The sequence below is a fragment of the Mangifera indica genome, chromosome 11 (genome assembly GCF_011075055.1).
Source record: "Mangifera indica cultivar Alphonso chromosome 11, CATAS_Mindica_2.1, whole genome shotgun sequence".
NCBI classification, from domain to species: domain Eukaryota; kingdom Viridiplantae; phylum Streptophyta; class Magnoliopsida; order Sapindales; family Anacardiaceae; genus Mangifera; species Mangifera indica.
The window spans coordinates 5,846,407-5,872,156 of NC_058147.1; the positions used below are offsets into that span (position 1 = coordinate 5,846,407).

Consider the following 25,750-nt stretch of genomic DNA (forward strand, 5'->3'; position numbering starts at 1 on the left):
CCAGTGATCTAGTTCGACATTCACATTATATTTTAGTTTGATTATTTTGAAGAGTATTTTCGATAAATAGGGTGATGTGTGCGTTTTTTGAATTTTTATTCCAATTCCTTTATTTAAAAAAAAAAAAATTGTACCAAGTTAATGGTACACTTTACTTAAACAATAAAACTATGTGTACTTAATTTTACAAATACTTGATTGAATATGTGATTAAATAATTTTGAATTAAGAATAAAATATAATTTAGTCACAAATAACATTAGAGATGACACGGGTCGAATATAGGTTTAATATCTTAATCTCCGTATCCATTATCACAAGAGAAACCTGTCTTTGTTCTTGTCTTGTCCCCAATATGGGGGATGATAAAGATTTCCTATCTTCTTCCTTGTAGACAAAATTTATCTTCTTCTTCTACTTTCTATTCTTGTGAAAAAAAATTTTCACACTTTTTTCTCTTTATTATTGTTAGAAAAATAATGAAATATTTATTAGATGTCAATGTATATTTATAATAATTCCAAACTTTAAAAAATAATTTAATATACAAGATTTTAACAAATATGTAGAGGAGGGGACAAGTTAGAATTATATTTATCTCCTTCTTTGTCTTGTCCTTAGCTAAAAGGATTTTAATTATTCTCGTTTCTTTCGCCATCCCCTTTTTCATCGAAGAATTTCTTCTCTGTTCAAGGAGGGGCAAGCCGAAGACCCGGTTTTATAAATCGAATTGTTATCTCTAAATAACACATAATTTAAATACCTAATTAAATATTCAAGATTGAATACATATATCTTCCTCAAATACATTTCATGCCAACCTCATATTTGAAAATGGATTATTTTATATCAATAAAATTATATGGACAAATAATAATATATTATCATATAATTGAGTGTTATTTTATTTTTAATTTAAAAATACTTAATAATATATTAATATATCATTTTATAAAGTTGTACACATAATAATGCTCTTTTTATATTTCTAGGAATCTATCTACCCAAAATTCTATAAATTTTTTTAAATAATACTATGTACATAATTTTATACATAAATGATAATATATATCATATAATTGAATAATTTTAAATTAGAGATAAAATAATATATAATTATATAATAATATATTATTATTTATATTTAAAACAATACGTATTATCCATACATATGATTTCATGGTTATTTTTTTTACTTTTGGGAATCGGCACCAAATTTTGTATTGTTGTGATCCACAGGACAAGGGCCACCTTGCATGGCATGGCATTTGGGCCGCATGCACCACATCCACCATTTTCAGCTACGCTCCTGATTTATTAACGACTTGAACACTCAAATAGTCCACGTCTGTGGGTCATACCAATTCAATTGTTGTCGTTACCTGTCTGTCTGTCCCACTCCTTCCCCCACCCCCCAAAGCGGCCCCGCCGCGCCCGCCCCCACCCCCCCCCCCCCCCCCCCCCCTTGCATTAAACAAAAAACAATAACACGAAAAATGCCGCCAGCAGGTGCTGCGTTTTTGTTTCTCTTCAGGGCATTACATTGCTCATCTGGGTTCATTTTTGCTGGTATTTTTTTCTGTCACTTCAAGTTTGTTTTTCCTTGAGATGGGTTCTTTTGGATTTTTGTTTATTTTGTTGGCTGTGAATCTTTTGGTAATCTGTGAGACTGTTAAAGCTTTTGTATTAGTGCACATGAAGCATTTTTTTTAATTTTTGGGATTTAGGTGTAGTTTGTGTAAATTGAAGTATCTTGAGAAATGAATTCTTCATTTGATGCCGCGGTGAAAGAATAAAGAGTCGTAGAGATTGGTCCGGTTACTGTTAAACATGTTTGATGTGATGGGAAGTTATGTTTTTCCACTTTTTCTTTCTTACTATAATTACTGACTGAATAAATATGCTGCATTTGTTTAGAAAGATATTTGACTGAGAGAAAGTTTCGACTTCAATTTCTTCTTCTTCTTTCAATTACTCACTGATGAAATCAGCTGAACTTCTTGTCGAAAAGATGATCCGCCATGGCTATGAGTTTCTGACGTTTACACCGGTTCTACACTCAATATTCATAACTATATTTTACTTCTTGAAAGCTGATTGTCTAGGAGTGTGGTAGCTGGTTTATATTATATTGTCTATCTCGTCATCAAGTGTTAATTTTACTTATGTTTCATAGAAAAAAAAGATGGTTATTGTTTTGTAGTAAAAAGATGAAAAAATAAAAAGAATTATGACCTGTCCATTTTATCTCAATTTTTAATTTTGGCAGCTCCAGCTCCACTATAAAGCTTAAAATTCAGTTGACATTTGGTTTCATCTAATGTTATCGTCGTTAGACTCACTTACCATTTTTTCCAATAATATTTTGAATAAATGGCTAAATGTGATTCTGTTTCTAGTATTTAAACTGGTATATTTTTCTGGGGCCATAAAATCCTAGAAAGATGACTCCCTATGTTGTTGGAGTCCTTGTTCCTCTAGTTTTCACTTTTCTATTTCGGAACTCCAAGAATTCAAAGAAACGAGGAGTGCTGTTGATGTTGGTGGAGAACCTGGTTATGCAATAAGAAACTCTCAGTTTCCTTCCCCAGTAATTACAGCTTGGGAAGGTATTTATACTCTTGCAGAACGTTTTGAACTTTCATGAAAGCAGCATCATAATAAACGCTTGCTTGGAACTCGAAAATTAATTTCAAGGGAGAATGAAGTCACTGAAGATGGAAGATCCTTTGAGAAGCTTCATTTGGGAGATTATGAGTGGCTAACCTATGGTAAAGCGTTTGAAACTGTGTGCAACTTTGCTTCTGGCTTAGCTCAACTTGGGCACAGAAAGGAGGAATTTTTGCTGCTACATGAGAAGAATGGTTTCTTGCATTGCAGGTATTACCCTATTTATCACTGAATATCATAATTTGCTGAAATTTTTTGAGAACTTATTAGTCATTAGTTCTACAGATATACTTATTGTCGCATTTGCTTGCTGTGGCTTTTTGATATAACTGATGTGGTTTTCTTGTATTATGGTTGCTTTAGACGCAATGTCACTGTGGTGACTATTTATGCATCTTTGGGAGAGGAGGCTCTGTGCCATTCATTAAGTGAGGTTCTCTCTCTATCTCTTGCTCTATTTGTTCAAAATGTTGTCAACAGAAGTGAATGCTGAAACCACTGTTTGTGTACTTATTTAAACAGTTAGTTGTGATCTAAGGGACCAGATCAATATCTTTGTTATCTATTTACTTACTGAAAAAAAAAAAAAATCTATATCTTTGTTCTTTGAATACTTACATGTATTTTGTTTTAGCAACTAAGCCTGACTCACTACTTTGAAAAACTATGCCATGGTTATTCAGATTTCTTTACCTTGTTTCCTTCTTGCTGGTTAATTTTACCAGCACAGTCTTATTTAGATAGATTATAGGAGTTTGAGGCTGATCCCTTAAATACAGTATCTCATATCATAGAATATGTATTGGGTCCATCATTAAGTTATTTTGTAATACATAAAGCAGTAAAAATGTTCCCTTTCCTTATTTGCTTCTAATTTTTTGAATTTTGAAATTTTCATCTTTTGTTTAGGTTTCATCTTTCCTGTTTAGACACATAGATCTTGGTTTTTAGCTAGCTAACTACACTAGTTTAGGGTTATTCAGTTGGTAAAGCTATGCTAGTTTAGTTTAATCAAATAACCAAAAAATTAATCATGGAATATGTATTGGGTCCTACTTGTTGGAACATTTAATTGGATGAAAATGGAACGAGACTTGCCTTATAGACTACTGGATTTAGCATGGAGGCCTTTTATTTGTGTTCCTTTTATACAATGTCTAATTTTATTTTTCATTCTTTTTCTTTAGACAGAGGTTACAACTGTTATTTGTGGGAATAAAGAACTGAAAAAGCTTGCTGATATAAGTGGACAACTTGACACTGTGAAGCTTGTGATATGTATGGATGTTGACATCTTATCTAATGCCTCATCAATTGAGCAAAGTGGTTGGTGGAAGATCATTTCTTTTGCTGGTGTACAGAGTCTTGGCAGAGAAAATCCTATTGTTGCTGAGTTACCTGCTCCAGCTGATATTGTTGTTATAATGTATACAAGTGGGAGTACTGGATTGCCTAAGGTTAAGCAACTTTATCTGTTATGAATCTTGTACTTCCTCATAAGCTCAAGGCTTGGAATTGATTTCTAAATGATTAACTAATTTCTAGATCCAATAGACCAATTTGGTCTTGGTGCTTCAATCCAATCTCAAGTGTGAAAAATCATTTTATTCCAAATCCTTTCTCTTTGAGATCTCCACATTCTTGGAACTGCATTGTTATCCTTGGGCAAACTGTTGCTTTCATTTATGACATATATTCATAGTAACTAAAATGCTAAATATAGTTTTTTTTGTTAAATGTCTAACTTATAAATCCTTCCCATATTAATATTGGAATAGTTTTTCATTTTGGATTTTTTACTGCTAGCAACAATTTTTCTGCGAGATGTTTGAATTTTATGATATTTTTGGGAGTTAATGAGTTTGAATTTCTATAGTATCAATAACATCCACAGTATCAAATTTGTGCAGGGTGTGATGATGACACATGCCAATGTCCTATCTGTAGTTTCTGCAGTTATGACACTTGTCCCTAATCTGGCAAACAAGGATGTTTATATGGCATACCTTCCTCTGGCTTATATTCTTGAATTGGCAGCTGAGGTATATAACATATAGTATGATTTGTTTGTTTTTATTCCATTCATTTTTATTTTCGTAAAAGTTAATCTGTTTTTTATTTTTTGTGAGTTAACTTTTTCCAATTCTTTGTGTACTGTAGAATGTAATTTCTGCTGTTGGAAGTGCCATAGGATATGGTGCCCCCTTTGACTCTAACTGATACATCAAACAAAATAAAGAGAGGAACAAAGGTGGATGCCACTGTATTAAGGACAACTCTCATGGCGGCTGTCCTGGCAATACTTGACTGTGTTCGAGATGGTGTGTGGAAGAATGTTAGTTAGTAACTTAATTAAAATATATTTGTTTGTGTTATCCTGGTTTCTGAAGGTCTCTTCCATTTATGCTGAAATCTTTCAAACACTTTAGGTAGATGCAGAAGGTGGACCTGCCAAGAAATTGATTGACTTGGCAATTCTTGTAGGATGTCTGCAATAAATGTAGCTGGCTAGGATTTTGGGGCCTGGAAAGGCTTCTATGGAACTTTCCTGTGTTTAGAAAGGTACGAGCAATTCTTGGAGGTCAGGTGCGTTTTGTGCTTTCAGGAGGTGCTCCGCTTTCTGGTGATACTCAAAGATTCATCAACATTTGTCTTGGGTGTGTGTACCTTGAGTGTATTTTAGCTGATCTTTACTAAGGTTATGAGCACGCTGAGTTTTGTCTTGCCATTCTTATACACTTAAAACTTAGATATCTGTCTGCTAAATTTGACTATGATATAAAAGCACTGAAAGCCAGTAAACTAGTTTGTACCAAACAAGGACTAATAGGGTGGTTGCGTTTCACCTTCTTGGAATCATAATAGATAGCAGATCCTGATGATGATAAGGTTCCAGGACTTGTCTGTTCTTTACAAGTCAGTGATTTTAAGACATATTACAATATAATATTTGTGGATATTCATTTTAGTTTTATCAGATATCTGTTGCACTTACGTCCTCAATCCCCCATAAATGTTTTTATATTCCTCCTAAAAGAAGTTTTGTCTTTAACTCTGTTATTGATTCAATCAAACTATAAAATTAGAAGTTGGTGTAAATATCATTGGGGCAGAAGGTTCTCTAAGATGTTAATATAGAAAACAGTGCCTTGACATACCACTGCAGCCACTAATTTGCTCCATTTATGCTTTTAATGTTGCTGACCATGGAGCTGGTCCATTAGTCTCTTCCCTTACTGGTTTATTGTATATTATAGATACGAGATTTAATTATCCAATATTTGGAATCTTTGCAACTCTCCTGGGTATATGTTTTAGTTTTTAATGGAGAATTAGGTTGATGCCTTTGTTATCAGTGACCCCTGGCTGTATAATTAGTTAATATGAGCAGATTCCAGAACTGAGGAGGCTTTGAAATGGATCTGTGCTAAGGTGAAAGCTGATATCATAAAATTGGCAATCCTGATTGTGGCCCATCACTGTTCAATTCAAGCTATTTAGATGTAGTTCTAGCTCAAGTAGGACATAATGGTACTTGGACAGAACCGGGCAACAGTTTTCAATTATAATAGCGTGTACTTTTAGGATAATTTTATAGGCAATGCTGTAATAGTTATTTAAGATATATCTTCTGGAGCATAATTTCAATTTGATTTTCGTTTTTATATATGAGCTTCACATTATTTGAATGTTATATTCCAGTGCTCCAATATGCCAAGGATGTGGTCTTACTGAGACTTGTGCTGGTGGTACCTTCTCTGAGGTTGATGATACGTCTGTTGGTCGAGCTGGTGCTCCACTTGCTTGCTCATTTATTAAGGTAACAAAGTGATTGATGATAATCCTTCCTCCATGCATTTTAAGGGAAAGTGATGGACAAATACGTGGCACTTTTCTTGGGGAACTTTGCTAGTGATCAGTTTCTAAGAGCAGCTCCTGTTCAATGTTAATATTTCAACTTCATGTGGATGATTTCATGGCACAAACTATACTGCTCCACCTTTTTCCTCATTTCTCTGCCTCTCCATTTCTTTATGTTCCTTTGCATGCACATGCACTCATGTTCCTCCTTGCTTGTGTTTCCCGTAGGTGCATACCTCTGCTTGTGCTGAACCTTACAGTTTCTCCTTGCTCTCTGTCTCTAACGTTTAAATACCCATCTACTGTGGTAAAACTTGATCCATTCTCTTCATTTGAGACTCACTAGTGATCCTATGCTTCTCTTATAAGGATTTCTCCTTTAAGATGATTTATTGTACTTGCAGTATGGTTGTCTCATTGTGTGATGGTTTATCAGTGGTCATATTATCAATAATCACATAATGTCTCTCTGTCTCAGTAGTAGATTGGTCTGAAGGTGGTTATTTAACTACTGACTTGCCAATGGCTCGAGGAGAAATAGTAATTGGTGGTCCAAATGTTACATATGGATACTTCAAAAATGAATAGAAAACAAAGGAAGTGTACAAGGTATGAGTTTCATAGTTTTATATAATGACTTTTCCACTAAAGAAAGAAACATGGGAATTTTTAATATGGCAATCTTTTATGTGTTGAAGGTCAATGAGAGAGGAGTGAGGTGGTTCTATACAGGTGACATAGGGCAGTTCCATGCTGATGATTGTCTTGAGATAATTGACCGTAAGAAAGATATAGTCAAACTTCAGCATGGAGAATATGTTTCCTTAGGAAAGGTAAAAATATTGCTTCTAAAAATTTTGTCATCAGATGCATTCAATGTCTAATATGATTTTTTGGGCAGGTTGACGCAGCTCTGATGGTGAGCCCGTACATAGACAACTTAATGTTGTATGCCGATCCCTTTCATGGTTACTGTGTTGCTCTTGTGGTGGCTGCACAGCCTACTCTGGAAGCTTGGGCTGCCAAGCAAAGCATTAATTATAATGATTTTGCTACATTGTGTGAAAAAGAAGAATCAGTGAAGGAAGTGTATGCATCTCTTGCAAGGGTATGTATTAGGAATTCATATTTAACATGATGTACAGAGTCTTATTTTCAAGTTTTCAAAAGTGTCTTCATGTGCTTATTATGAACTCTTCTCATCATTTATGGTACAAATACTTAAGACCACTTGTAACATGCTGTTGACAGTTTTGATTTTTCTTGCCTTATAATTGACTTTTCCACCATGATTTTCTCTGGCGAATGCATTAACTTGCTTTGTATAAATGCTCCGCTGAGCTGTGGTGATGCTCATTATTGAACAATTATGAATACTTTCCATTCAACTCTTGTGAACATAATGTACAACCTGAAAGAAATCAATGTGTGCTTCACATAAAATAACCTACAGGCAGCTGAGAAATTAACTGTGTTTTGGTTCTTTTGTAACTTACAGGCAGCTAAGAATGCACGTTTGGAGAAGTTTGAGATTCCTGCAAAGATAAAATTGCTTTTTGAGCCATGGACACCTAAATCTGGTTTGGTCACTGCAGCTCTCAAGCTTAAAAGAGAGATTATTAGGAAGACATTTGGCGACGACCTTGCAAGATTATATGATGATGAAAAAATTTGGTTTTCTGCCAAACTGTCTTGGTGCTACTTATCTTCACTTAACCCAAATCTTTCTCTTGCTCTTGTACTCCTGAAGTTATTTTTCTTTTGTGTGTGATTATTTATTTTGTTTGTTTGGAATAATCTATAGGAAAATATGAGAAAACATAATCAGATTTTTGCATCCTCTGCTTTCCAAATGAATATAGACCATAAAAAGTCACAATGTGTCATTGGAACTAACCAATTTTAAAAAATATTATTAAAAATGAATCTAATCAATTACATTAGCATTTAAACTGACACTCAGCAGTAATTATCCCCTAATGATGATGGATAATGATAACATTTGCCTTGAAACGCAGGGGTACTTTTAGCTTGATGGTTAGAATTGAGTTATCAAGTAGCTTGCATAGACTAAAAGCTAGCAAATAAGACAACTGTTTGAAACCCAGATAGGGATTGGGACCCCTCATCTATGGAGCAGAATACAACACAACAGAATGCCACTGTTTATTTCACTGCCCATTTTTCCTATTTTGTTTTGATGTGAGACAGAGCCCATAAAAACAGCAGTAAACTCCATTTTTCCGCAGCAAAACTACAAAATTTTTAAAATTTGCTTCCACTTTGACCCAGTTTAGGTGACCTGAAAGTAGGTGAAATTTTGTTAGACATTAATATCTATCTTATTCAACCATATTTTACCTCTCTAGTAAGTTGGCAATTCCCTTGTATTAGTTGTCTGCTGAAATTATTATGAGTAAAGGACCAAGTCTTGTCATTCAATTTGCCTTGACTTACTGGCACCTAATAAGATAAACTATGCTAAATAGGATTTATAGGCTCGAAGGTGACACCTACTTGCTTTTACTAGTGACATTTTAACCAACTCTCCTCTTCATTATTTAATAGGAGAAATTTCTAGACGACATTGAAAGCCTACAATCCAATTTGAAAAACTGTCGAACACCCCAGATAAATTTATCTTGTTAGGTGATTGATTTGCCCCAAAAAACGGGTGCCCATTTATCTGGAGTTAAAAATTAGAGACGGAGATGTTAGTTAAGCTTGGAGAAGACCCATTGGGAAAATGAGACCCACAACGGCTGCACAATTCCTTTGGTCCATGATATAAACTTGACTTAAAGCCAATGAAAATGGAAACACCCTCTCTTCTTCCCATGTGAACATCAGTTTGTTTGTTTCAATCACTTTACACCTTTTTAATTTGTAATTCCATTGACACTCCAAAAAGCATTTCTCTTCTACCTTTTTCTTTTTGCCCTTTAATTTTCTTTCTTAGTATCATAATGTATTGTGGTGTATTTCTCACTAAACACACACGGGCAGATTGAATGTGTCCAAGGGAGAGCTTGCACTAGTGGAGGACAGGTTTGAGGAGAAAAAATTAACGAGAACAAAAGAAAAACAGTAGAATATTTGTTGTGTAGTGTGTGTATTTTAAAAATAATTCCTAAAAGTGATTAGATGTATGATTTATTTTTATTTTAAAAAATTAATAAAGGATTTAAATTGCATACCCACGTGCACCAGATCCAAAAAAAATCTAATCCAATTTGAGAAACCTGATTCAGTGACAGAGATGCAAATTGGCCCAAATGGGTAGTAAAATTTTTGCACAAATTTTATAAATAGTTTCCATACTAAAATTAAAAATGAAAAACAAGAGAAGAAAGACAGAAAGATAGACCTGAATGAGAAACATATATATCAGAGCTAATGTAAAAATGGTTTGCTTTGCTTTGTTAAAAATAAACCTCAGATCTAAAAAATTGATGCCAAACATTATAGCTTTGCTTTGTGTTACATCAATTGCCTACTCTTGTGATTTTTTCTTTTTTTTAAATTTCCAAATCAAGTTGGAGTCAAAATTTTTAATTTTTGAAACCCCACATCTTCAAGATTCATGCCTAAAAAATCCCTTATAAATTAAATCAACTTAATTAAATCATGCCCACATTTCATTTTCTGGTAGGATGCATATTTATGAAGGAGGTAAAGGACATCATGTGGGCATCAACATCACTTGACCGACCCATCTTCATTTTTTTGACCTAATCTCAAACATACAAAAATTAATCAAAGCTAGCCTATATATGTATTACATTTGTTACAACTTTTTCTGATTTAAATTATAAATTTTGATAAAAATGAGATGGGAATTTATGCAGTTAAATGTCCCTGAATGGCAATGCAAAACAAGAATACCCATACCCTGTTGTTGGATCCTCCAAACTGAAAATTTTAATTAGTGGGTCATCTTTTGCATTCTCTCTAGAATTACAAGTGAAATTGCTTTGCACCATTTGGATATATATATAGTTATATTGCAACAAGTAACAACTCATTTCTCTTCTCTCTCCATTGTAAGTTCACATGCTTCCTCAGAGAGTTCTTTTGACTCTCTTCTTCTGAACACATGCACTTACTTCACCCATAACATGAATAACATTCATGGTTATGGAGAAGACAGCAATTCTGGCTGTTATTTTCATCCCAAAGAGGTTTTTGTTGGGGTTTGTCCACTTTGCTTGAATGAAAAGCTTCTTGTTTTGGCTGCAAAGCAAGGCCAACATTCTTCTTCTTCTTCAGCTAGAACAAGTCATCATCATAATTCCAGTAATAGTAAAATTAATGTTTCAGACAACAAGAAGCTTCCCATTCATCTTCCCAAAATCTTTACTTTAGGAACTCTTCTCAATCGCTTTGAATTTCGCCACTGGAAATCTGATGTTTCTGATGACCATGAAGGATGTAGCAGCAGTCAAGAAGGTAACTTTGTTTTGTTTCACTTTTATATGCTTTTTTTTCATTTAATTATGATTTTCTTGTTTTACTGGAAAGAATTATGATTTGCTTGTTTTATTGTTTGCTTAATGACAAAAGAATGGTCAAGGCTTAGCCAGCTATGCGGACAGAGATAGGCTATTAAGAGATTTTGAATCTTTTCTTCTCTGTAATTTTTGGATTCTTTTGCATTAACCCAGTTGATTTAGCTCATGGTTTTATGAGAAGGATGTTCAGAAATTAAGAGGATATAAGGGAAAGGCAACAATGCCAAAAAGTTACAGTATTGTTCTTGAAAATCTAATTAAGATTTCTGTCTAAATATGTGAATTACTCTTTGTTTTGGAGGCCACTAAAAATATTTAAATTCTAACTAGGTCTTAAAAATAAGATTATAACGGTCATATAAATTAAGACAAACATAATAGTTATGATGTCAAATCTTTCTAATCATGTACCTAAACAAACAAGTGTTTGATAAGCATTTAAAACAAATTAATTGATGTCATAAAGTCTTTTGCCTTATTGGGTTTTGCAGACTCATTCATCTCTATAAAATTTGAAGACAATGGGGTGGCCTCATGGGAGAAGGCAAATCCAGTCTCAAGTAAGGTGACCCTTGAACATTGTGGCATGTACTTGAATAACCAAAACATGAACACCAAAGAATTTGTTGGTAATAACAAGGAGAACAAGAGTATGATAGAGCATGCAAAGGCTACACATGGCTCGTCGCTGAGGTGGCGAAGGCGGATTGGACATTTACTGCAGCTAGTCAGGTGGAAGAGGTCAAACAAGGGCAATGTGTGTCATGTGGATCATGGAGTCAAGGTGAGGAAAGGGTGGATAAGAAGCCTGACAAAGAGAGGAGGACCAAAGAATAAAGCAGCAGCAGGGATTGTATAGAGAAAGAGACAATAGTCTTTTTCCTCCATAAGCTGAAAATTCTTACCTTTATTGAGACTGGAAGAGTCAAAATAGCTTTATAGAAAGTGCTTTTTTCTTTGCTTTTAATTAAAATATATGATGGGATCCTTGTATTTTTCTGTTTCATTTTTATTGTATAAACAGAATGGGCTGTAGAGGAACTATTACAATAGTGTTTGTGGCCTTCAAAATTTGCATGGTTAGTGGCAAACATACATATTTTATAATTAAAAGGACTAGTCACTCAAACTCAAAGGCCCCATGTTTGGGGCAGTTAGTGGAAAACATGAGGCTTTATTTATAGGGCCAAAATTATATTGTTTTAGCATTTGTCTTATAGTTGTTCTTGGAGGGAGAACATCCTGTTCCCTTCTTCAATTTTATTTTTCAAACTTTATTAAAATTATTTGGATGGAGAGAGGAAAATGAGGTGTGAGAGTTCTAAATATGTGTTTAGGTTTAAAAAGATGAAAACCCTGCTCCTGCTTAATTAATTCCTCATGATCAATGGCAATTAGTGAATTCTTTACCCATATCCATCAACATTTGTATTGTTGAAGATATGTGTCATGAAAAATAAATAAAATCTTTTGTTTGGGTAATTCATAAAGGGAATAGGTAAAGGGAGTGGCATACTCATCTGGACCTAAATAATAAGATCCAAAATTTTCTATTTGAGATGAAGAATACTTTATGGTGATGTTTTGACTATAAAATTCAATGATATCAAAGATAAATAATACTGCTATATTTTTCGATATAAATACAATTTTCTTTATGATAAATTTTAACTTGATGTTTCAACCCATTTGGTTAGAAATTCGTAGATTGTTACTATTTTGTTAAATATTTAATTGTAATTTTATTATTCAATTTATTTTACTTTGTTTTGTTTCTTATTTTTCAATAGAAAAGTCAATCAAGTTGGTTTCTAATTTTTGTTCTATGTTCTATTATCAATTATACATAAATTAAGATTATCCATAAAGAATAATAAGATTAGTTTATTATTCAACTTTTATTGTGGTATCAAAGTTTTAGGCTCATTGTTCTTGAACTAGGTTCAACCTATGCCCCTCTTAGTATCAACCTTAAGATCACAAAATTATGACGGCGACAACAATTATGTTCGTTGGAAGAGATGTCTCTGTTCAAAGTAAAGAGTTGTAGAATATTCAAACATAGTATTGGCTAAATGGGAAGAACTATTTGAAATGATATCAATTAACTTGCACATTCTTAAAGGGAAGAGGCAAAGTGAGTCATACACTCAATTGGGCCTAAGGAATGATATCCAAAATTTTTTATTTAGGATGAAGAAGACTCTATAGTGATGTCTTGATTATGAAATTCAATAATATCTAAGATAAATGATACTATTATATTTCTCATTAATACCAAAAAGATTTGAGAGGTTGTCAAGATTACCTATTTAAAAGTTTGTGATGATGCCCATATTCGTGAGATCAAAACTAAAGTGATGATTACCAAACAAGAAACTTATTCGGTCACTGAGTACTTCAATCTTTTGTAGACATAATGACATGAGAGGAATCATTATCTATGCATCCAGATGAGGTATACTGATGGTGTAGACCTCCTTAAACGGTTTGTTGAAAAGGAGAGAATCAATTATTTCCTTGCTGGTTTGAATTCTGAATTTGATACAATTTAGGTACAAATTTCTGGGAAAGGGGATTTACTCTCCTTAAACGAAGTCATTGCAACTCTTCCTTCCTTAGAAGGAAGGAGGGGAGTAATGCTTGACTCATCTACCGCAGAAGGATCAACCTTGATATCTAAGATATTAAATGCAAAGAATTTAGGTTCAGATTGATATTCTATCGAATCCTTTCTTTTTCCTTGGTTGTAGGATAAACAGGTGCTCCTTTTGGAAGCTGAAGATTATGAAGACAACCAGCACATTACATTGTTCTATCTCAGAGACTCACACAACTCATAAAAAGGGAAATTTTCTATCCAAAACATTCATAAAAATTGATGCATTTTAGACTTTAAAAAGTTTAGACACTTGGGTAGGCCTCCTTTGTTCTGCCTATTGCTAGCTATAAACCAACACTGCCAAAGCCAGCTATAACTTTTTCCTTTTTCCATTCTTCTTCTCATCTTGCTCTGCATTTCACAAACAGTTCACATGACTAAATGCTCTTCGTTAGTTCAGTTCTTCATTTTAATAATTGAATACATTACACAACTCTTAACCTTTTTCCTATTTTTCGGCCTGTGAGATCAAATGCTTTTTATTTTCGTACTCCTTCATTTTACTTCTCATTAAGATGAACTTTGATTTTTGTCGTTTTCATTATATCTAATTATGAAAGGGTTTTTAATTACTTTTAAATAATATGAGAAAATGATTTTTATAAATAACGAGAAAATTTTATTTAAATTAACTTGTTTTTTAAAATTAAAAAAATTATATTAAATAAGTAAAATCTAATATCATTAATAATAAATAAGTAAAACTCATCGGATAAATTTAATCTTGATAACACCAGTAACAGATTTGATAGGAAAGAAAATGAAAGAATTCCGGTGATTAGGTCAGAAGAAATAGTGTTTGATGTGAAATAGTTAGTGGGTTTGGGGCTCCATTGATGTGATGAAAAGAGGCATGATTCACTGCCCTGCTATCCGACATCGAAATTTCATTTTCTGGGGATATAAAATGTAAAATCAAACCAAATCTCCTTCCTTTTCTTCTTCATGTTCATGTGTATGCGCAGTCACGACACAAATGGGACAAGCGAGAAACTGGACAAGACTGGTTCCCCTTCATTGTTTCTTTGACTATGACATCTTCCTTTTTAAGTTACTCTCTTTTACATTATCCATTCATCCTTCGATAATTATTATTTTACCTTAATCCCAATCCTAATCCAACAACGAAGAAAAAGATTAATTGATATTTAATGTGAAGGTGGAATCGGCCCCATTTGTATTAATTTGAATAATAACAAGCTTCAAGGTGTTCAAAATTCAAATCCCCATAGATTATATTTGCTACCGGTCACTCAAGGTTGAGTATAAATTCAAACTCATGACTTTTAAAAACTTAAATATTTATTTGTTTAGTAAATTTTGTTGTTACTGTTAAAGGTAAAATTATCATTTAAAAATTTTATTTAAACTCATATTTTAGAATCACCCTTAAATTTTAAAATTTTTATTTCTGTCCTTTAACCTTATATTTTCTATGTTTAAAAATTGACTTTTTTCTCTTGTAAACTCTCATCTTTTTCCTATTTAATCACCCCCAGCTTTCTAGAAAATTTTAGTTTCACCCCTCTCTCCCTTAGTTTCTAATTCTCCTTCTCTCCAGTAGCCATTTGTTGTCGGCTCTCCCCCTTCTAGTCACTCTCCCTTCCCTTTCTGGCTATCTTCGTCGGAGACAGATGAAATTGTCTTCATCTCAAACAAAGACAAATGGTCTTTGTCCAAGATGAAAACTCATCGTCTCATCATCTGAGTCCTCGTCTTTGACGAAGATGACTAAAGAGGGAAGGGAGAGAGAGAGCCAACAGTTAGAGATGACAAATCCTCACAAGAGAGAATGAGAAAAAAAACCTTAAGGGAAAATGGTCACTTTTCAAACTTTAGGTGATGAAAAAAATTGTTAAATTTTAAAACTAAGACAGGAAATATAATAAAATTTTAGTTTTTTAATTTTTTTTAGCTAAATGACTATTTTACCTCTGACAATAACAGTAAAATTTTACAGGTAAATAAGTATTTGGGTTTTCAAAAGTTAATGAGTATAAGTTGGGTTTACTCTAAACCTTGGGTGGGAATAAGTCTTTTGGCCTTGCCAATGTGTAGGTGGAGAATGAACACTCAATTGATTGTGATTTGTGAAATTTTTAGGTACTAATTGTTGTACTTATATCTTCTTTTTTCACCTTGCAATTAGGTGTTTTCTTATCTCCTCTGTTTATGTAATTTCCATTCTTGCTAACCTTTTTAGTGCATATATAAAGACATTAAAATTAAAAATAATATCAATGTCATCCTTTCATTATTATGGATTAAAAAGGGTGCTGATGTTTAGTACTTGCACTCTTATGAATAAGAATTGAAAGATGATTTTGATAATAATGATGATAATTATTGCATATTTTATGTTGATTTATTTGGTTTTGTTTATGTGAACAATGTCGAATACTTGAGATTCAGAACCTACGTGAACGGATAGGAACTTATCCTCACAAGTTTCGACTCGAGTCATACTTTGAGAGCAAGACACCCAGCTACACTCACCCCTGACACCCAGCTACACTCACCCCTGTTTCTAAGAGGATCGTGCTTTAAAACAAATAGTTAATTAATTAAGAGGTGTGACATGCCATTTTTAATGGATTAGGGGGATCTGAGAAATCTCCAGTAGAGATGTGATCGAAAACAAACTTAGCAGCAGCCTCTGTGTAGTGAATTCCATCATAATTTACACGAACTGACAGGCGTCCGCATGAACACAAATATTTTGGTGCCATTAACAACAATCCTCTCCTCACATTCTGCATCACTGCTGTACTTGTACTTCCCACCATAGCCACGGCAGGATACAAGCGGAAGCTCAAGTCCTGCAATTTCTCATCATTTTCCAGAATCAGTCTTCAAACAAGAAACCAATGTTTAGAGTTGATTTAAAACTGGATTTAAATACCGTATTTCTATGGCTCCTTAAACATGGAGTACTTGACAGAGTAGACATCTACATATGTAAATGCAGCAGAAGGAAAATCTTTCCTGAGTTGAACAACAGCTTCCTTCAGCTTGAGATTAAAATGCTGAGCCACTTCATTGTAAATCTGGGCACAGCCGGCACTGTCTTTTGGTGAGGAAAAATACGTTAAAATGTAAGGCAGGCTCCCAATTGGTCCTGTGTTGTGTATCCAAAATGATCGGCCTCCCAATTTGTATATATCCTGTTTCAACATAACTTAATTTAGTCCTTTTGATTCAAAATTAGAGACATTTCAATTTTTTCTTACCTTGATATTTGCAGAGAACTCTTTGACGATATCAGGGACTGATGCATTAACTTCTTGTACAGACTTGTTAAGAAAGAAAGCAACACCAAGGTCATTCTGCCCAATATCAAGTGTACAAAGCTTTGGAAAAATATTCCTTTTCTGGCATTAGATTTACAAATATTCCTCCTGCAAAAGAGGGGGCCTAATTAAGTTGCTGATAGTGTTTGTAATTAATATTCAATTTTTATGTTAATTGCAGGGTTAATTAATTTTACCTCGTTTTCTGATTATTTGAGACCTTGATTTGAACTGCTGGAATTGTAAGAACTGGAGGTGCAAGTAGGAAGGGCTGGGGCGGCCATTGGGTTTAATGCTGTTGGGCAGCCTGATGGTGGACGCCGCTGCTGCAAAATTTGCACCGTGCGTGAAATTGGCGCCTGGTGAATCAAGATATGCGCTGAGATATGGCAGGCCAAAACTCTCAGCTGCATTAGTTGAAACACCAACATATTGAATGCCAATCAGTAACCATCAAAATATTTTTACTTTTCTCTAATTAAAATTGTGTCACGTTAGAATTCTCCACAGAGTTATGAAAATGGTATGAAATTTGTCAATGTGAAGTGAAAGTTTTACCGACTCATTTCGGAGTATCTCCCTGCCGGCATGTGAAAGAATGTTTCACCATAAGGTTTGGTACGCAGAGAGAGTGAAGCAGACAGTCCACCGGCATCCGAATTCTAGTCACCAAAGTTAAATATTGCCCGGAAATTACAAGTTTTCATGGTAAATGCAGAGCTTAACATACAAAAGTAAAAGAAGAGATAAATGGCAATTTTGTTAGTGCAAGAGTGCTCCATACTGGAACAAAGACCAAAAAAGGAATAAATATTTGAATGGGCCTTTAAAATCATATAGAAATAAGCTTGGTTTATATAGAGGAGAATTGTAGATTTTTCCATATGAAATAATTTGTTAAGGCGGGGGTTAACCCCCATTGCCGCCCTTGAATCTAGGTAAGGTAAGCCTTACCTTGAACCTAATGAGAATAAAAGGAACTAAGAATACCCTCCAATAAATACAAGGTAAATTAAATGTTTCACATCGTTTGGCGCCTTGGTGGTCTATTTTTAACAGGGCATAGGTGAGTATTGGACAATAATGCAACAAGATTTAAGTTGTCATAAAATTGGCTCGAATAATGCTTGGTTCATGAAGAAATTTCTATTACACAAAATCAATTGACTCGTGTTAAGGTTTAATTTATCACACTTATATACTAATCATTTATATTATATTTATTAGATATGAGAGTTTAACCTCCAACACTCTCTCTCAAATGTAATCATTATAAACCGTTAGATCTGTCATTTAACTGAGTCAGTTTTTGAACTGGTGTGTTATCCCTTATATCTAGAAACATTTTAAACTATTAAGTCTATAATGAACGAATTAGCTAAATTTAGTTCAAATCAATCCCCTCCAAAGTTACTTTATTCCCATCTAATCTTATAGTTAATTAGGTATATAGGTGGTGGAATTGTTAAATTAAATGTGAGTAGAATAACTTATTTATTAACTTGCTATCATAATATTGCATCGTAAATGTTAGGCCAATATTAAAAGAGTGATTAACAATTTCCCATCAAGAATTAAACACACTTTTTCATTTACTCATTGTATAAGTCATATTTTATCACCCAAAATGTAATCTCCTTATCATCTTCATCTCCTTTTGATGAGGAAAAAATATACACCAACAAATTCAGCCTCATCGAATGGAATTGTTAATTTTAGAGGTGTCAAATGGAATCCTCCACCAACAAAAACTACTCCTACACGTCCACCTTCATCAACTATTCATGGATCACTCCACTGCCCACTAATATATAGCATTTACAATTCTTACTCCTTGTAGTGGTTGACCAGAGGAGTGTGATTCCAGTTGCCAACAAGATTTTGTGTTTTTTATTTATTTTTTGTTGGTTTTTGTTTGAGTGGGAGAGGATATTAGACCGAAAGAATAGAAGATTGAAAGAGAGAGTGATGATCAACTAAAGAGGTGGGATATCAACCGCCAGCAAGATTTTGTGTGTATTTGTTTGAGTGGAAGAAAGAGATTGGACTAAAGTAAAAAGAGAATGGAAGAGAAAGAGTCGTTGTCCAATCGTTGTCTGGATTCGTTCGTCTGAGAAACCAAATTTGTCTAGGGAATCAAATTCGTCTTCGTTTCCTCGTTAGACAAAGATAAATCTGTCTTCATCCAATGAAAATGAATTGTAACACAGACAGATAGGTGGGAGAGAAAGATTATAGTGAAGGTCGTCTGTCGATCAGAACAATGGTTATTGTCGAAGAAGGGAGAAAAAAAAAACCATAGAGGGAATTGTCACTTTTTTAGATTTTGGGTAAGGAGAAATGTTAGTTTTATAAACTAAAGGGGGAATGTGATAAAATCTTAAGTTTTTTTAAATATTTTTAGTTAAATAACATTTTTATCCTTAAATTTAAGTAAATTTAAATAGAATGATAGATATTTAAGTTTTTTAAAGTTAATATGTATAAATTTAGGTTTTTACTAAATCTTGCGTGGGAATAATCTTTTGGCCAAAAGAAAAGTTAAAAGCTAAAATACCGAAGAGAGTTTAAAATTATAATTATAATTATTAGAGGGCATATTAATAAATTAAACATTATTGAAGGACAAATTGATCAACTAGACGGTGAGAGCATTTTTGCCATTAAACTAAAAAGACAAAATAGTAGCTTATACTAAAACCAAACAAAATTCACTACCGAATAGGTAAATGGAATTTTCAAAATTAAAATGTGAAAAATTACCATTTCATCAAAGTTTGGGTAGGAAAAAGTCGTGGATTTAGGAGTAATATGATATTTATAATTTTTGGTCAAAGTTTGGGTAGGAAAAAGTCTTGTGGATTTAAGTGTAATATGAAATTTATAATTTTTGGTCATCTTCCATTGACGGTAGGGCTGGATTCGAGCCGAGCCGAGCTCGGCTCGCAGCCAGCTCAGGCTCGGCTCGGCTTTTTAATGGCCGGCTCGAGTTCGGTTTGAGCTCGATTCGAGCCAAATTCGACTCGATTCGAATTCGGCTCGTTTTCAGCTCGGCTCGGTAACAGCTCGGTTCGGCTAGTTTTTTATATCAAAACAACACCGTTTTGCACATATATATGGATCAAAACGACGTCGTTTTGTATAAAAAAATTTTAAAAAAATATACCGAGTCAACCCGAGCCAGCTCGAATCCAGCCCTAATTGACGGTGCAAGGTTTTGGATAAAAAATAATGTGATTTATGCATTCAAATGAATGGGAAAATGTTTTTAGGCTAAAACTTGGATGGGAAATGGGTGGGAAGCATTTGCTAGATGACTCGAAAGTTGAAAGAATTGTCTCACTTGCCGCTCTCGAGCAGTTGAGCCATCCTAGCACTTCGTCATGTTTGGTAGCAATCTAGCTGGCAACGTGTTTGGTAGCAGTCTAAGTAGTAGTATGTTTGGTAGCAGCCAGAAACAGAGAAGGGACCAGAGAGGCTGAAGCATAAGATGCTGCAAAGGCGTAAGTGTTGCATTTATTTCAATCTAAAAATATCACTCTTTCTTACATTCAAATTTGGAAAAAGCTTACAGGCTCTTGACCTGATCAACTCCTTTCAAAATTCCACACTCTTTTCTTTTGATTTAGTTTCTGATACTTCCATATACAAGTCTTGTTGATAAATACAAAGACAAAAATAAATACATTTAAAACACCTATACAAAAAATAATCACACAGAAAACTCTTAGTAGTAGCCGCCAACATTTGAAATATCATACCTGCTGAAGAAACAAATTCTAGCACTCTATATCATGAGAACAGTGGAGTGCCAGATCCCTCGGCCGATGAAGGCTGTAAGGCCCGTATTCTAACATTATATTTTCTCTCACCAGAACCATAATTACCTGAAGTAGAATCAGATCCATCTGGCACAGGTGTGTTAACTATGGTTTTGTCTTCATATGCATTTCCAATATGGTTACCACACTTTCGGCAAAGGAGTTTGGTTCTGTGACGGAAAACCCCCCAGGAATTTTTGGAAAAGTAGGGAATGCATTGCAGCTCATCAACCTGTGTAAATCTGCTCTCATCTATGTCTACAAATGATATGATCCCTCGCTTCATAGATTTTCCATATTTTGAGCCAATAGTTGAGATGTTCCGATTAGAGGAGCTAAGGTTTAGCTCATACCCACAAGAGCCACAGCTGCACAAAAGAATGCTCTCATGTTCTATCTCCGGAAATATAACAAAGATAAAAGAATCACAGACACAAAAAATCCCACTATGTTTGAAAACGGATAGAACTTTTAGTCACAATATTATTTATTTTGACAACTTATTTTAGATTGTTGTATACTTTTTGACATTTATAGCTTAGTCTATCAGTCATTCAAACTAAGATGAAGAATTGCATCAGATCTCACTTTTACCCATTCCACAACAAGATATTAACCAAGGAAGGAATCACAATTACGAGGAAGATTATAGAAACATTAAAATATGAGTTTAGAGACAATATAAGAAGACTTAGGATTAATTGCTTACATTTATTACCTTACTCATAATCAAAGTACAAATATTAATTTGAGGACACCAATTTAAACAGAAAAAAAGTATATGCACTCAGATAGAAGGGAACTTAGAATAAGCTGAGTTCAATTCCATTAGTTTCTATAGTCCATCTGACAACAAATTTCTATTTCCCACTTGCCTCTAGCTGATAACATCAAAACAAAGGGGAAAATAGAAAACCAAGAATCACTAGACATTGTACATATATCAAAATAGAGCATATATTAAGTAATAGGTCCCATTTATTACATGCAGATGGCTTTTTTTTCTTCTAAGAAAAAGACAATCTATTATTTCGACATAGGGATATCTTGAGATAAACTTGCATTGATAGGAAACATTTGCAAGATTATTAGAATCTTTGAAAGATCAACTTGTTTATAAGTTTTTTTTTTTTCAATGACAACTAGCAAGGCAAGTAATTTGGCACTCTCAATTTGATGATATGGATTATTAGAATCTTTGAAAGATCAACATGTTTATAAGGTTTTTTTTTTTCAATGATAACTAGCAAGCAAGTAATTTGGCACTCTCAATTTGATGATATGGATTATATAGTAACGACATGCCAATACCAACTCTGCTAGATTTGTTGCAATAGAGAAGTTGAGAAACAATTTCAAAAAGAGAAATATTAGCGTTTTCAAAATAAAAAGGATGTGTTTGGACATTACTAAACCTTAACCAATGCCTTCAGTTTCACTAACAAGAGAAAAACAATGTCCTTAGGGAACTCATCAGCAAAAAGCCTAGCCAGCAGTCACTGCATTCACCAAAAACATCAATTTGATGTTATAGCTAGACATTTCTGCCATCTTTTAGCCTTCCATTCTAGTATATATAGTTATTAACCCCAGCAAGTTGGAGGTGAATAGACACATTAATGCTAAATACCACCCTAAATGTATGAAACAATTACAACAGGCCCTTTATCTCACAAAGGATGATAAAACTTGGGAACCATTAGACTGATTCACTTTCTTTTTTCTTTTTTCTTTTTTTTTTTCAAATAGAATAGACTTATTCACTCTGACTGATCTAGATTGTATCTAACACAATAATTTCCAAATGAACAATATTTTGACTAGTCAGATGTAACCTGGCCATTCAGAACCAAATGGCCAAACATTTGCTGAGAATTTGTGTAGAACAGGCACTCTTTTGAAGGCATCAAAAGGCCAATGATCAATTTATGGCCAACCTGAACAAAAGCCATGATATCAAATGACCCCATTAGTTCTCCATATCACATGGAATAACCAATTCATCATGTATATAGGGGTAATCAAGAGAACACGGATTCCATTCTATGAATAGGTTCAATAATATCTTCAAACATCCATTTTAATTTTCACCAACAAAAAATTAACTTCCATTTCTTGCATTGGCCCCCCATCAAAAACAAAGATGAATATACAAATACATACGGATGAATTCGGTGCCATCCAAACCCTACTCATCATCGAAAAAAGCCTCTGTGTTAATTCAGCTTAAGACTATTAAATTGCAACCCTTCGTAAATTTTTTGGAATCCCAAGAACACACATATCAAACTGATCAGAGTTTAATAATTCACCCACAAAAGCAAGTAGCTAATAAATCAAAAAACCAAAGCAACCAACTCCATTGACCCAATCCAAACATAAATCTTCACTTAAAAAAATAATCACACATAAAGAGAAAGACGGTGGACCTGTAGCTAACATGTCTCTGAGAAGCTGACGAAGAGAAGGAGTGATGATGGTTCGCATCAACAATCGCCGAAGTTTTATCCATTACTTCTCAGAAATTAACGGCTTTGATTGAGACGGTAACTTTGGAAAGTTGACGGAAGTGAAAGAATAAATATACTTATGCTTCGCATCAGCGGTTAGGTGGTTGACGGATGACGAGGAACGTGTTCCGCCAAAATCGGGTAGGTTAAACTGTCCGAGTTCAAGGCCTAGATGAATCAGAAAGAGTAACAGCTTGACAGAGAAGCTGGAAAATATGGAGCCTATGCTTTGTTATGTTAACGGGTTGCGGTGGATGTTTGTGTTTCCTCTGGGTTATAACGGAAACATGAAAGTTTTTGTTTTAATTAATTAAGAGAAAAATGCCTATGTCTTACCCGAACTTTAATGAAGGCTCATTATCCTCTCTTTAAGTTTGAAAATTCTATTAATTTACCCACTCAGCATCCATTTTCATTTAGGTCGATTAATCAAGCCTACTGAATTGGACCCATATAAAAAATTGTGGCTTGGGCTTCAGGCCTGCCCATTTAGGTCAAGTATTTTCTTTTGTTCAAGCTCGATTCAGTTAAATTTTTTGAGTTTTGAGTTTTGAGTTTTGAATTTTGAGTTTATTTTAGGTATAACTTGGGCATGTCGCTATGATTTTGAAAATACAAAAACTTTTTTGTCTTGGCTCGTCCAAAGCTCGAATTTTGTTTGGCCTAAAATAGAATTTTCTAAGTCGAACAATTAGGTTTGCTCTTGCCCAATCTAATTGTAGACCAATTTCCATTAATAAAAATAGTTATAAAAAAGGAAACGAAGATTATTTTATTCAAAAACAATATTTTAAAAACTAAATTAGACGTCGATCTAATAGAAAGGAAGGGGTGGCCCTGATCCAACCGATAGTCAGATTGTTTGTACTTATAATTCTCTTTAGTGTAAAAGTAATTTAATTAAATTTAAATATTATTTTTTATTTTAATATATTTGTAGAGATTTTGTCGTCGAATTGAAAATAGTAAAAATTGCAAAACCGAAATATTTTTCTTGAATGTGGCTTTTAGAATGTATGAAATGAGAGACTTGAAATTTTTTAAGTTTATAGTAATAGTAGCTTTTGAACGTGACGTCTATTAATTTCAAGATGACAAAATCAGTTACTGTTAGCTTAACTATCTTTGATATATTAGTTAATTTGTTTATATACAATGGACATCCTTTTTACTAGAAAAAATTATCCTGGAAAAAAAAAAATCAAGAATTCCATTGTTTAAAGATGGTGAAGGCAATGGTAGATGTGGGTGGTTTTGAAGAAAGGACATAAAAGAAAGAAAATGTGTGAAGAATGAAGAGAAGAAAAGACAATGGCTTTAGAAAGAAAATAAAAATTTTTGGGACAAAATGATTTTTTTTGTCATGTAAAAGTTTTTGTGTACAAAAATGGATAGTAAGTAAACAAATAAAATTTCAAAGTTAAAGGGCAAGAGAAGTTGTTTCGTCAAAGTTCGGTGGAAAATAATCATTCGGAACTACTTAAGTAGTCAAAGTATTAACAATAATTCAATATAGGAGTAATGTATTTGAATTGAAGAAAGCAGAGGTTTATTTATAGGCCAAACGAAAACGACTGTCCACCACCCAAATATCCTCTAATTTCATGGTTCTACCATTTAATTTAGAAAATTCTATTCACGCACCTATAGACGGTTAAAGTGACATTTCTCCCGTAGGGTTTAGTTTTCAAACTTTAGCACCATTGGTTGTGGTCTTTCCGTCTCAAAGTTTCCTCTACCTCTGGTAATCTCTTTTCTCTCAACTAGATACCTAATAGGTGTTGAATCAAGCTGGAAAGACGAAAAACTTCATCGGGAAGACGAAACTTGTCATCATCTTGTCTTAGTTTAAGAAGGCGATCGTCTTCCTAGAGGTCTTCTTATGGGAAGACGATCGTCTTCCCAGACAAAGATGAGATTTTCGTCTTCATCTCTCTAAGTTGATTTGACATCGATCAGACATTTAATTGAGAGAAAAGAGATCATCGAAAGAAAAGAAAGCTTCAAGAGAGAAAGGTCATCGACAATAGCGTCAGAGATGACACTAGAGTTTGAAAACTAAATCCTAAGGGGGGAATATTTTTTTAATTTTTAAATTTTGCCTATAGGAGAAATGAAGATTAAATTTTAGAGGAAAAAGAGATTAAATTTTAATTTATTTTTAATATTATAGATAAAATAACGATTTTACCTACAAAACTAATAAACTCTCATAGATAGGTGTTTGCAATTTTCATAGTTAAGAGATAGAAAGTTGATATTAGAGATCCTATGGGTGGGACTAAGTCCTTTGGCCTTATTTATGTTATGGAAATGTTGTTGGGGGAGTCAAGAGAGTTTGGGCCTTTTTATTATAAATGAATACTTACCATTACCTAACTTTGAAATATACATAATTAGAAGCATCAAAACAAATTGACCCGAG

General features: G+C 33.7%; 3 protein-coding genes and 1 pseudogene across 3 annotated transcripts; 2 read left to right on the forward strand and 2 right to left on the reverse strand.

The window, feature by feature from the left end:
• The first annotated feature begins 1,474 nt into the window (after positions 1-1,474).
• LOC123229674 (long chain acyl-CoA synthetase 9, chloroplastic) lies at positions 1,475-8,368 on the forward strand. Its single transcript, XM_044655593.1, is given in 16 exon segments — positions 1,475-2,529; positions 2,532-2,837; positions 2,840-2,880; positions 3,023-3,103; positions 3,858-4,127; positions 4,581-4,712; positions 4,831-4,872; positions 4,874-5,005; positions 5,100-5,142; positions 5,145-5,168; positions 5,171-5,327; positions 6,373-6,500; positions 7,010-7,140; positions 7,230-7,364; positions 7,433-7,639; positions 8,030-8,368. Coding segments are annotated over 16 exon segments (2,187 nt in total). The 5' UTR covers positions 1,475-2,444; the 3' UTR covers positions 8,303-8,368.
• Positions 8,369-10,419: 2,051 nt separating this feature from the next.
• On the forward strand, positions 10,420-12,113 carry LOC123229208. The gene is made up of 2 exons (XM_044654859.1): positions 10,420-10,980; positions 11,534-12,113. Exons 1-2 carry the CDS (start codon positions 10,650-10,652, stop codon positions 11,899-11,901), a joined length of 699 nt encoding a protein of 232 aa, XP_044510794.1. The 5' UTR covers positions 10,420-10,649; the 3' UTR covers positions 11,902-12,113.
• A 3,937-nt stretch (positions 12,114-16,050) lies between these two features.
• On the reverse strand, positions 16,051-17,701 carry LOC123228529 (annotated as a pseudogene).
• A 2,784-nt stretch (positions 17,702-20,485) lies between these two features.
• On the reverse strand, positions 20,486-23,608 carry LOC123228575 (uncharacterized protein At4g08330, chloroplastic). Its single transcript, XM_044653979.1, has 2 exons — positions 23,245-23,608; positions 20,486-21,183 (listed from the first exon to the last, which is right to left on the reverse strand). Exons 1-2 carry the CDS (start codon positions 23,325-23,327, stop codon positions 20,787-20,789), a joined length of 480 nt encoding a protein of 159 aa, XP_044509914.1. The 5' UTR covers positions 23,328-23,608; the 3' UTR covers positions 20,486-20,786.
• Between the last annotated feature and the right edge of the window lie 2,142 nt (positions 23,609-25,750).